The 11,874-nt window shown below is 59.3% G+C and overlaps 5 protein-coding genes across 5 annotated transcripts; 4 read left to right on the top strand and 1 right to left on the bottom strand.

Moving 5' to 3' along the window:
• Positions 1 to 382: 382 nt before the first annotated feature.
• Positions 383 to 2,018, top strand: GGTG_09839 (signal recognition particle protein; the record flags this gene model as incomplete). Its single annotated transcript, XM_009227698.1, has 2 exons — positions 383 to 433; positions 525 to 2,018. The coding sequence occupies 2 exons, from the start codon at positions 383 to 385 to the stop codon at positions 2,016 to 2,018; spliced, it is 1,545 nt and encodes a 514-aa protein (XP_009225962.1).
• A 107-nt stretch (positions 2,019 to 2,125) lies between these two features.
• GGTG_09838 (hypothetical protein) lies at positions 2,126 to 3,122 on the top strand. Its single transcript, XM_009227697.1, has 2 exons — positions 2,126 to 2,681; positions 2,772 to 3,122. The coding sequence occupies exons 1-2, from the start codon at positions 2,431 to 2,433 to the stop codon at positions 3,091 to 3,093; spliced, it is 573 nt and encodes a 190-aa protein (XP_009225961.1). The 5' UTR covers positions 2,126 to 2,430; the 3' UTR covers positions 3,094 to 3,122.
• A 380-nt stretch (positions 3,123 to 3,502) lies between these two features.
• Positions 3,503 to 10,560, top strand: GGTG_09836 (hypothetical protein). The gene is made up of 6 exons (XM_009227695.1): positions 3,503 to 3,883; positions 4,086 to 4,237; positions 4,313 to 4,508; positions 4,592 to 4,970; positions 5,042 to 5,674; positions 5,729 to 10,560. Exons 1-6 carry the CDS (start codon positions 3,735 to 3,737, stop codon positions 5,816 to 5,818), a joined length of 1,599 nt encoding a protein of 532 aa, XP_009225959.1. The 5' UTR covers positions 3,503 to 3,734; the 3' UTR covers positions 5,819 to 10,560.
• GGTG_09837 (3-isopropylmalate dehydrogenase) lies at positions 8,402 to 10,330 on the bottom strand. Its single transcript, XM_009227696.1, has 4 exons — positions 9,923 to 10,330; positions 9,819 to 9,839; positions 9,641 to 9,712; positions 8,402 to 9,453 (listed from the first exon to the last, which is right to left on the bottom strand). The coding sequence occupies exons 1-4, from the start codon at positions 9,971 to 9,973 to the stop codon at positions 8,497 to 8,499; spliced, it is 1,101 nt and encodes a 366-aa protein (XP_009225960.1). The 5' UTR covers positions 9,974 to 10,330; the 3' UTR covers positions 8,402 to 8,496.
• Positions 10,510 to 11,624, top strand: GGTG_09835 (glutamine amidotransferase subunit pdxT). Its single transcript, XM_009227694.1, has 2 exons — positions 10,510 to 10,858; positions 10,997 to 11,624. Exons 1-2 carry the CDS (start codon positions 10,608 to 10,610, stop codon positions 11,472 to 11,474), a joined length of 729 nt encoding a protein of 242 aa, XP_009225958.1. The 5' UTR covers positions 10,510 to 10,607; the 3' UTR covers positions 11,475 to 11,624.
• Positions 11,625 to 11,874: the final 250 nt, after the last annotated feature.

The raw sequence follows: 11,874 nt of genomic DNA, 5'->3' as shown, positions 1-11,874 counted from the left end.
GCGGAGGGCTCCATCATGTTGAAGGAAATTTACAGCCTTCCAACTCGTGGATTTTGTGGTCAGATGAGTGGCGTCCTTGTCTTGGGTTTAGGAGAAGGCTGAAGTTCGGAATTCACGTCGTTTTCTGGAATCAACAGCACCTTAGACTGTCAGCCGTTGACGGCACCCACTGTCGGTAAGTGGGGCCAGAATCAATGGGCCGAGTGGCAACCTGGCGGTTCACCATTTGCCCCCACCAAAATTGCATCGCATCCAGAGTCGAGAGCGGCGACACACGAATCCTTGTCCAACTCGCACTCTGTTTTCGCCAACCCTGGATACTGCGACGGCGACGCGGCCGACCTCGACGCCATGGTTCTCCAAGATCTCGGGCGCCGCATCAATGCGGCCGTCACCGACCTCACCCGAGCGCCGAATCTCGACGAGAAGGCAAGTGGGAGAGGGCACTCGGCGAGGGGCGCCGCCATTATGCGCGCTTCGCGGGCCTTGCTAACGTGACGCTTCCATGCGTCCCCGGTCTACAGGCCTTCGATGCTATGATCAAAGAGATCTGCTCGGCCCTGCTCGAGGCCGACGTCAATGTGCGGCTTGTCGGCCAGCTCCGCAAGTCGATAAAGAGCACTGTCAACTTCAAAGAACTGCCCCCTGCCGTCAACAAGAAGCGACTGATCCAAAAGGCCGTTTTCGACGAGCTCGTCCGCCTAGTCGACCCCCATGCCGAGCCGTTCAAGCCCAAGAAGGGCAAGACCAACGTCATCATGTTTGTTGGTCTTCAGGGTGCCGGAAAGACAACGACATGTACCAAGCTGGCGAGGCACTACCAGACCCGTGGCTTCCGCGCTTGCCTTGTCTGCGCCGATACCTTCCGTGCCGGAGCCTTCGATCAGCTGAAGCAGAACGCGACCAAGGCCAAAATCCCCTACTACGGCTCGCTGACCGAGACGGACCCCGCCGTGGTCGCGCGCGACGGCGTGGAAAAGTTCAAGAAGGAGCGCTTCGAAGTCATTATCGTCGACACGTCGGGAAGGCACAGGCAGGAATCAGCACTGTTCCAGGAAATGATGGACATCCAAACTGCCGTCAAGCCTGACGAGACCATCATGGTGCTGGACGCCAGCATCGGTCAGCAGGCCGAGGCGCAGGCCAAAGCGTTCAAGGAGGCTGCAGACTTTGGTGCCATTATCATCACCAAGACTGACGGCCACGCCAGCGGTGGTGGCGCCATCTCGGCCGTCGCGGCCACCCACACCCCAATAGTCTTCATCGGCACGGGAGAGCACATGCTCGATCTGGAGCGATTTGCGCCACAGCAGTTTATATCCAAGCTGCTCGGCATGGGTGATATGGCGGGGCTGGTCGAGCACGTGCAATCGCTCAAGCTGGACCAGAAGGACACCATCAAGCACATCACCGAGGGCATATTCACCATTCGGGATCTGCGGGACCAGCTGCAGAACATCATGAAGATGGGCCCGCTTTCCAAGATGGCCGGCATGATCCCCGGGATGAGCAACATGATGCAGGGGATGGATGACGACGAAGGAACGAACAAGCTCAAGCGCATGATCTATATCTGCGACTCGATGACAGACAAGGAGCTTGATAGCGACGGGAAAATCTTCATCGAGCAGCCGACGCGGTTGACACGGGTGGCCAGGGGTTCAGGAACCCACGTGCGCGAGGTCGAGGACCTGCTCACACAGCAACGCATGATGGCGGGCATGGCCAAGAAGATGGGCGGAAACATGAAGAACATGCAGCGCGCCCAGTCCGCCATGGCCGGCGGGAACAAGCAACAGCAACTGGCGGCCATGCAGAAGCGCCTGCAAAGCATGGGTGGCGGCCCAGGCGGTGCCGGAGGCGGCATGCCTGACATGGGCGCGCTGATGAAGATGTTTGGAGGCGCTGGTGGTGCCGGTGGCGGCATGCCAGGAATGCCGCCCGGGATGGACATGCAGGCCATGATGAGGCAAATGGGCGGCATGATGGGCGGCGGTCAGGGACGGGGCAGGAGATAAAGTTTCGGAACTTGCAGCTGCCATCCAATGTCATGTTATTTGCGGGTTGCGATTTTAAGGCTGGGGCGGTGGGATAGGTCAACTGCTTTGGTAGGGAGTGCATGGCCTCGGAGTTATATGTGTGTGCGCTGGCTTTACTTTTGTTTATGGCCCAATTTAGCCAACGATGTGGAACATGATGTCCATTCTCTAGTTGTCGTAGTGCAACCACGCCACCGGACTTCCGCCGCCGGTGCCTGCATGTGCTTGACCGCCTGGAACCGCCGAGACGAGCCCAGGTAACCATAGAGTCGAGCTGATAAACCCTTCTACCGAAGCGAGGACTGCTCGCACAGAGATGTGCGCGAAAGATCTAACTCTACGCACATCATAACCGGAAAGAGCCACATATAACAAGACTACAGTTGCGAATATGCTTCGTTCCGTCTCACTATTGTTACTATCGCTAGCTGGGGCAGCCAACGGGTCAGCATCCACTCCACTAAACATCACGGCACTCTCCTCTCGGGGAGGGTACTCGGTGCTGGAATGCTGGCAGTTGGAGGCCCTGCCGGTTGAGGCAATGTCGGCCATGAACTACAACCTAGGCGACACCGTCAAGGCGACGTGGTCCATCATCCAGCCGCGGACGACGGTGGGCGAGGCATGGGCGCCGACAGTGCAGTAGGTTTGCCTCTCATTTCCGCGTGTCACCACGACTCGGGACAGGTGGGCAAAACAGCCATACCCAAGCTGACTTTTGACCCTCTCTAGGCTCTCGGTGATCCTCAACGGCATGATCCGCATAACCTCGCCGGCCCCCGCGCCGGTCGGGTCCACGCCGGCCCCCTCGGTCGGCGGCGGGTCGGCGGCCACGGGCCCGCCGGAGCAGGCGGTCGCCTACGTGGTGCCGGGCACGCTCGCGTCCTCGGTCGTCATCGCGGCCGACCTCAAGTCGATCAGCACGCTCCGGGGCCACTTCACAGAGTTCCCGAGCGACGAGCCGACGGTGCTGGTGCAGGTCCCGTTCGAGGGCGACGTCCCGCCGCCGCACTCGGTGCTGCACGACGGGGCGTGTCGGCCGCCGGCTGCGTGAGTGGGAGGAGGGAGAAGGGAGGGAGGGGGAAGGGTGGGTGGGAAGGGAAGCCGGGGGTCAAGAGAGTGCGGTTCGGAAATCCACCCGAAATGGCTTCCGTGATGGTGTGCTGAGTGGGATGTTGGACTGTAGCCTCGTAGACTTTCGGTGTCGGCAATTGTCCGATGAGTCTTTCATACAGGCAGGCTGGCTCGCTAGCGGCGCTTGCGTGATGTGATGGATGAATGGTGGCTGGGATGGTTGCTGCTGTGGTGCGTCGGCTTCCTCTGAGCGGTGAATCGGGCCAATGTCGACCGACCTATGGCGCACCCACCCACAGCTATCGCTCTCGCAACTCCCATGATTTATAGCGGGTATAGCGGTTACGGTCTCCCTTCTGGGTGGGTCGACGACAGTCGGCAGGCTCAGTTTGGTGGGCCTCGACGCTTTTCGGCAGGCAACTTAAAGCCCGCTGGCGGCTTTTCCTCTGCTTCTCCAGGCAGCCGTCCTGTTACCTCCAATCACCCCTGCCCTGATTTTCTTCTCCTCTTGCCTGGTTCCTGTGACCCTCCTGTTTGCGGCACTTGATTTGTGGTGTGTTTTGTGATACGGGTGGCTTTTCTTGCCCCTCCTCTCCCTCCTTCTTCTCCCACAAAGAGGAAATGGACTCTCCCTCGGACGAGACCACTCCCCTCATTGCACAGCCTAGCAAGGAGTCGCGGCTACGATGGTCGAAATCATGGAGTCCCGCCAACCGTGTGTTGTTGGCGGGCTTTCTAATTACATTATCGTTTTCCTTCACACAAGTACCGTAAGTCAGCCGAATCCTCGCCCACTTGGCTCATCTCCAACCGAGCCACCCCCGTTTCCCTAGTGTGAATCCAACGCCTTTTCGTCGGGGCAAGGACAGCACCCCTGAGACACTAGCAGCTCGTAGCGCCATCCGAATATGAGAACTAGGAGAGGAACAAGAAGCTAATGTGAGGCTTTGTCCATGCCTGCCCCGATGCCAGTATCATCTACATTGTTCGTCAAATGATGTGCGATGACTACTACACCAGCCATGCGCCGTACGAAGGCGACGGTGACCGTTGCAACCGCAATGCCATCTCGGCCGGCACAGCTACCCAGCTGAGCTATCTGGCAATGTCCACTACCATCTGTGGTTAGTGTCACATCTCCGAGATACTCACTTGTTGCCTGCCGGTGTGCTAGCCCGTTGCTAAAGATCTCTGCGTAGGAACTATCAACTTGTTTGTCTCTGCGTGGCAGTCCAAGAGACTAGGGCCCCGTGCCGCTCTGATATGCCAGGTCTTTGTACCGGCCATCCGTGTGGCTGCGCAGATCATCGGCATAATCCTGGGCGGCAAGCGTGGACTCATCACCATCCAGGCGACCCAGCTCATCACCGTTCTCGGGGGCCCCGCCGGATACCTGCAAGTCCCCCCCTCTCTCTCTCCCCCCACCGTCCATCCTCGGTGTCTGGGACATGTTGCTAAACGCAGCCGCTGCTCGCTAGCGTCCTCGTGAACACCATTGCAAGCGAAGTGGTCGAGCCGATGCAGCGGACGGCCGTTTTCGGCCGCCTCCAGGGCTGTGCCATGCTTGGCCAGGCTATCGGCTTCCTGACCGGCGGCATAATTGGTGACACGTTTGGCATTCGCAAGCCTTTCGAGACCGCATTCTTCTCGTTCCTGATCGCCACTGTTTATGTCCAGCTGTGCCTGCCATATATCCCGCCAGGGCAGCTGAGCCAGAGCAAGAATACAGAGAAGGGTATCAAGGGCTTCTTTGCTCCACTCAGGGTCCTCGCGCCGCAGACTATCAGGCTCCAGAACGGCCAGGTCAAGAAGCACTATGGTGTCCTCTTTCTCTGCTGTGGCGTCTTTACGGGCGTGGTAAGATCCATGATCACAGTGGCATCTCTGACCTGCTAGAGGCGGTTCTTTGCTAACGGAATACATCACAGCTCGCAACTGGCTACGTTCCGACCCTGGTCCAGCTTTACGCCACCTCGCAGTTCGGGTTCAGACAAGTCGAAAACGGCTTTCTTACCTCTGGGAACGCCCTGATGCGCGCCGTTTTCCTTACGTTCATGTTTCCCAGTATTATTGACAGGGGGCGCAAATGGTTCGTGGCCCCTGAGCAGGCATCGCCTGCACCGATCGAGCCCGCTGAGCCTGGCGAGATTCCGACGGAGCCAGCTCTGTTTGACGCTCCTTCCGGAGTCCAAGGCGAAGACCAACCCAACGAGCCAATGGTAACTTCGCAGCCCAATGAAAGAGCGAGTTGCGGATTCGATCTGTACTTTCTCCGCTCCAGTCTTCTCGTGGACGGCGCGGTCACCACAGTATCGGCCTACGCCAGTGAGGGCTGGCACATGTACCTGGCTGCCCTCCTGCTACCCTTTGGCTCCGGAACTGCTCCTGCGGCCAAGGGAGTCATTACCGAGATGTGCCCGCCGTCGCAACGAGCTGACGCACTCAGCGCCATCACCCTCGTCGAGAACATTGCGAGGCTGTCCACACTTGGGCTTTTTGGCTTCGTGTTCGCCTCGCTTTCCGAGATTGGCCAGGAATATCTCACATTCTTCATCAATGCGGTGAGTCCATCTCCGGTATCCCAAAATCGCAACTAGTTGCTGAACTTCATGCAGGCGGTCGCTGTGGTGGCCATGGCCGTTCTTTTGCTTTCGCATTTCCCGCCAGAGAACAGCTCACTCGTCGAGGACGAGGATGAGGAATGATAAATAGGTCAAGGCGACGAGGCTGTGAGCTCGTTAAACGAGTGCTAGTGTGCTGTCGTTATATATAACCATCTGGAACACCGACTAGATATCTATCTTTTTGTCCAGGGTTCAAACTCTAGCTCCCGGCTGTACGCTGTCGGCATCCCCAAGATATAAAAGACTGTACGAAAAGGCAACACACAGAGAACCAACGTCGATGGATCAAGAATACCCGAATTGTCCAACAAACCGAGACGGCCAAGTCGACTCAGGCCCCGCATCCTCCTGTCCCCTGCCTATGACAACCAAGATTACCAGCCCCTGGAAGCCAGCTTGTCGGCCTGAGGCAGACTATCGCAGTTGATGCCAACCATGGCCTCGCCCAGGCCGGTGCTAAACTCGGCGAGGACCTTGGGGTCCTTGTAGTGGGTGGTGGCCTGGACGATGGCGCGCGCACGCTTTGCAGGGTCCCCGGACTTGAATATGCCACTGCCGACAAAGACGCCGTCGCAGCCGAGCTGCATCATGAGGGCGGCATCAGCAGGGGTGGCGATGCCACCGGCGGCGAAGTTGACGACGGGCAGGCGACCCAGCTCGGCCGTCTGCCTGAGCAGGGCGGCGTCGACCTCGAGCTCGCGCGCGAGCTGGCGGATGGCCAGGTCGCCGCCGTCGGCGAGGGCGGCGCGGGCGCGGGCGATGTCGGCCTTGAGGGTGCGCATGTGCGTGACGGCCTGGACGACGTCGCCGGTGCCCGCCTCGCCCTTTGTGCGGATCATGGCGGCGCCCTCGGAGATGCGGCGCAGGGCCTCGCCCAGGCCGCGGCAGCCGCAGACAAAGGGGACGGCGAAGCCGGACTTTTCGATGTGGTACTTCTCGTCGGCGGGCGTCAGGACCTCGCTCTCGTCGATGTAGTCGATCTCGAGCGCCTCGAGGATCTGGGCCTCGACGAAGTGGCCGATGCGCGCCTTGGCCATGACGGGGATGGTGACGGCGGCCTTGATCTCGTTGATGACGTGCGGGTCGCTCATGCGTGCGACGCCGCCGTCCTTGCGGATGTCGGCCGGCACGCGCTCGAGCGCCATGACGGCGCACGCGCCCGCCTCCTCGGCGATGCGGGCCTGCTCGGCGTTGGTGACATCCATGATGACGCCGCCCTTGAGCATCTGCGCCAGCCCGGCCTTGACGGCGAAGCTGGGCGGGACCTTGGCGCCGCCGTTGCCGTTGGCCGTTGCCGATGCGTCAGAGGCCATTGCGGATATGTGAGAGGGTTCGCGTGGGGATAGGATGTTTGTGGAAGAGGTGAAGTCGTGGGGGGAAGAAAGCTCGAGAGGGAGAGAGATTTGGTGGCTAAACAGCTAAACCGGACCCCTGGAGAAGTACAGGATAACCGTCGCTGCAAAAAGACAACAAGAGCACGCTCGAACGACAAGCTTGAACGATCTGGCAACGAGAAAAGGGCTTGCTATTCCACCACGTTCCGATCAATGCGATCCTGGGGGAGCCAGACTTTTTTTTATAAACAAAGTCTATCCCGGCGGAAAGCGCAGCGACAGAGGGGCCTCCCTTGCTTGAGTCACCGAGCAGCAGCAATTGGCTTGGGGGGTGGGGTTGGTCTAGAAGCAAGGCGTGTGCGTTGAAGAAGTGTGTGTGTGTGTGTGTTGGCAGCGACTTCGGCTGACTTGAAGCGCATGAGCTGCCGCCGCTGAGTCGACGGCGCTGGCCGGTCAAGTCATTGAGACATTTTCCCCTGGTCCCCTTCTTTTTTCTCCTCTTGGAAGAGGGAGGGGACGAGGTCTAAGGGCCAGAACAGGGGGCCGGCTCACCATTTTCCGAGGCACAGACCTGGCCCGTTGCTGCAAGGCGTCGTTTTGGGAAGCCAGAGACATGTACACAAGGATCAAGGGAGAGGCCGCCGTCCTTCTGTCTGCCTGCCGTACTTTGGGGGAATCTGCAGCGGCGGTGGCAGCGGCAACGACAGAAGATCGCTGCAGCAAGGGAGGTCGTGCAAATGCGCAAATCATTCGATTATAAAATCGCCCCAACAGCCGCTAGCCGCCACCTCCCCGTGCCCCCCGCGCCGTTCTGGCCTTCTCGGCAGGCAAATTTTTTTTTTGTCGCGATCTGCTGCGGGTGAGCAGTGTAGGTGTTGGCGGATTTTACTGGTCTCAAAGTGCCATGGATGCTAGGGGCACGCTAACGGCATGCATGCGATCATCACTTGGCCGCCGACCCTGGGGGCCGTGTCGGAACACGAACCCCGCGGGATACGCTATACGGCTCGACTCGGCGATCCTGGAGAGGACGCTAGCTGGAGAGTACGTAACTCGCCTGCTTACCGAGGTATATGTCTAGGTAGGTAGGTAGGTAAGTAGGTACGTATCTAGGTAGGCACATAACATCCGGGACCTTGTAGGTGAAAGGGCGCGCCCCGAGCTGCTGTAACTTTCTGACAGGCAATGCGGGTGTGTGTCATGCATCGCCCTCCTCAGCCTCAATAAGCATTTTTTTCTTCCGCCGATCTCGTACAGAAGCAAGGTTTAGAGCACGTAGGGTGGTCTGACTCGGCAATTACAAGATACACATACCACCTGAGAATACGAATCGGGTACTCAATTTGGAATTCAGGGCCCCTTGATATCCGCCAACTTTATTTTTCTGAATCCTCATTTTTTGTTATCTTATCATGTATTATCTGACTACAGCAACTTCTTCAGCTCGGCAACAATCGCGTCGCCCATCTCCTTTGTCCCCGCGGCGCCGTCCAGGTCCTTGGTGCGGACGCCCGAGTCGATGGCCTTCTTGACCGCGGCCTCGATGGCGTCGGCCTCGGCGGGCATGCGGAGCGAGTAGCGCAGCATCATGGCGACGGACAGGATGGTGCCGACGGGGTTGACGATGCCCTTGCCCGAGATGTCCGGGGCGGAGCCGTGGATGGGCTCGTAGATGCCGTTGCACCTGCTCTCGCCGTCGGGGATGGTGCCCAGGCTCGCGCTGGGGAGCAGGCCCAGGCTGCCGGGGATGACGCTGGCCTCGTCGCTGATGATGTCGCCGAACAGGTTGCTCGTGATGACGACGCCGTTGAGCGCGCGCGGGTTCTTGACCATGAGCATGGCGGCCGAGTCGATGAGGTGGTGGCCGAGCTCGAGCTGCGGGAACTCGCTTGCGAAGACCTCGTCCACCACCTTGCGCCACAGCCGGCTGGTCGCCAGCACGTTCGCCTTGTCGAGGCTCCAGACCTTGGCGGGCGGGTCGCGCGCGAGGGCGAGGCGGGCGCCCAGGCGCGCGATGCGCTCGATCTCGGGCCGCGAGTAGGGCTCCGTGTCGAGCGCGAAGCCGGAGCCGTCGTCCTCGGTGCGGTCGCCAAAGTAGATGCCGCCCGTGAGCTCGCGCACCACGACGAAGTCGGTGCCGCGGCACACTTCGGCCTTGAGCGGCGAGAAGTCGACGAGGCTGTCCGAGGCGAAGGAGCACGGGCGCAGGTTGCCAAAGGTGCCCAGCTCCTTGCGGAGCTTGAGGAGCCCCTGCTCGGGCCGGACGGGGGACGAGGGCCCCCACTCGGGCCCGCCGATGGCGCCGAGCAGGATCGCGTCGGCGGCCTTGGCGGCCGAGAGGGCCTCGTCTGTGAGGGGGGTGCCGTGCGCGTTGATGGAGGCCTTGTGTATGTGCCGCGGTTCCGTGTTACGCCCAGGTCAGCAGGGCTTGCCCATTGAGCTTTTGAGGGGATACACGACGGGAGGTTGCCCAAGTGAATAGACACGCGTGTGTGACGGGACGGGATGTAACCATGGAGAGAGCTCGCCCGCGTGTGTGGCGGGTGGTAGCATCAGTGGAGGGACTTACACCGCCGAGCAGGTGGTCCTGCAGGTTAAACTTGACGCCGGCCTTGCTTTGTGCCTCGACGGTTCTCAAGATCTGGATGGCAACTTGTAAGTCCCCAGCGTCCGTTGGTTCTGCAAAAGTACACGGGCATGTGCAATCTGCCTGATACTGCTGCCGTGTGGCTCAATTGCCATCATACCTTAATTGCCTCGCCAACGACCTAATGTGCACAAAATCAACCGCGGATTTCTCGTTAGCCTCAAAACAAGCAAAGTATCTACTGGAGAAGGATGACGCCCGTACCTCTGGACCAGCATGGTCGCCGGCAAACACGACGATATTGAAGGACGACATTGCGGGATTGTTTTTGGGGCAAACGTATCGGCGAGGGCGGACTGGGAACCTGACCTCTGACGGGGTGTGAGGGGATTTGAGTAGAGGAGCAAGAGGTGATCTGAAAGTCAAAGCAAAACTGAAGCCGTGAACTTTTTCGTGGTCCACGCTCGAGGTCGGTTCAGCGTGGACGTGGAAAGCAGTCTGCGATATCGGCGCATTCCCTGCGCGCTCAAGTACCCCGCCAACAGATCCACCTTGTCCAATGTCTGCGCCGACTGCGGAACCGCCCGGCCCCGAACCGCACACCTCCCTTGCCTCCCTGGCTATAGCCGACTCTTGCCGGAGAATTTCTAGCGGCAAAGGATGAAAAAAAAAGAAAAAGGAACAACACTGGGCGGCGGACGCCACACAAGGATGAAGGCAAGGGATCATGCAGCCATCAAGGACATCTAGCGTCTGCCTCGAAGCGGTTGGTACTTTGTATTTTGTCAGCTAGTGAGTCAACGGCATGAGTGGTTTGTAGCCAACAACCTGGTAGGTACCTCTGAGTATTTAGGTATTTATCGAGCACTTTGCTCTCCCGTGCCCTATAGACCTTGTCCGTGTCGCCTCGGCCTTCCGCATTGCCCGCCACGACAAAAAAAAAAAGAAAATGGCAGCACCTGCAACCATGACTGTCGGCGTCTTGGCGCTCCAGGGCGCGTTCGCTGAGCATCTCACCCTGCTTCGCAGAGCGGGAGCAACGATCGCCGGCGAATCTCCCGCCTTCGAGTTCATAGAGGTTCGCACGCCGGAGCAGTTGGCCCGCTGCGATGCTCTGGTCATCCCTGGTGGAGAGAGCACCACCCTCGCCTTTGTGGCCAAGCAGACCAACCTTATGGAGCCCCTGCGGCAGTTCGTCAAGTAGGCTCCTGTCTTTTTTTTTTTTTCTTTTCTTTTCTTTTTTCTTTTTTCTTTTTTTTCTTCTTTTTCTTCTTTTTTTTTCTGCTCCCTGTTATCTTTCCTTTACCCTCTGTTTCCGAGGCTGACACCCACGTTTAGAGTCGACTCAAAGCCCATCTGGGGCACCTGCGCGGGCCTCATCCTGCTCGCCGACGAAGCCACGGGCGCCAAAAAGGGCGGGCAGGAGCTGGTGGGCGGCCTGCACATCCGCGCCCACAGGAACCACTTTGGTCGGCAGGTGCACAGCTTCCAGGCCGGCCTGGACCTGACCTTCCTCGCGGACCTCCAGCAGGACGGCGGCGGCGGCGGTAAGGAAGCAGTGGCCTCGGGACCGTTTCCGGGCGTCTTCATCAGGGCCCCCGTCGTCGAGAAGATCCTGGCGGGCGACGGCGCGGCGGGCCCCCACGTCGAGGTGCTCGGCTCCGTGTCCCGTGGCGGCGAGGGCGGCGAGGAGGACATCGTCGCGGTGCGCCAGGGCAACATCTTTGCCACGAGCTTCCACCCGGAGCTGACGGACGACGTCCGTGTTCACTTGTGGTGGCTGCAGCAGGCTGTCAAGGTCAAGACTGGCAACTGACAGTCTGTAGTTACCCCGCTTGGATCTTGTCTTTGGAGTGGTATTAGACCTGTTAGCGTTGCTAAATTACGGCTTGGACGTATTGTTGTGTATTAGGCATTGCTGCCCCGGCAGATAGATTATAATACAGCAGGTATCGTTTTTTTGTGGCTCGGGAAAGGTCAAGACTACCGGAAAGGACGGTATCAGCCAGGGCACCCTCTACCTACATGGGTGTAGCCGCGGATCATGGACAGGGTGTAGGAAACTCGCCCAAGGCTAACATGTCGGGAGCAATGGCCACCAGCCGGGGCCCAACCTGACGGGCTCAGTCGTGATTCGTCTTCACCACCAACCCTTTCGGCCGCGAATACTGACAGCACGCACCGACCTCTAGGTCATTTACCCGACCGGGTATGAC

Source organism: Gaeumannomyces tritici (genome assembly GCF_000145635.1).
Source record: "Gaeumannomyces tritici R3-111a-1 unplaced genomic scaffold supercont2.5, whole genome shotgun sequence".
Taxonomy (NCBI): Eukaryota; Fungi; Ascomycota; class Sordariomycetes; order Magnaporthales; family Magnaporthaceae; genus Gaeumannomyces; species Gaeumannomyces tritici.
This window is presented reverse-complemented; position numbering and strand designations above follow the sequence as displayed.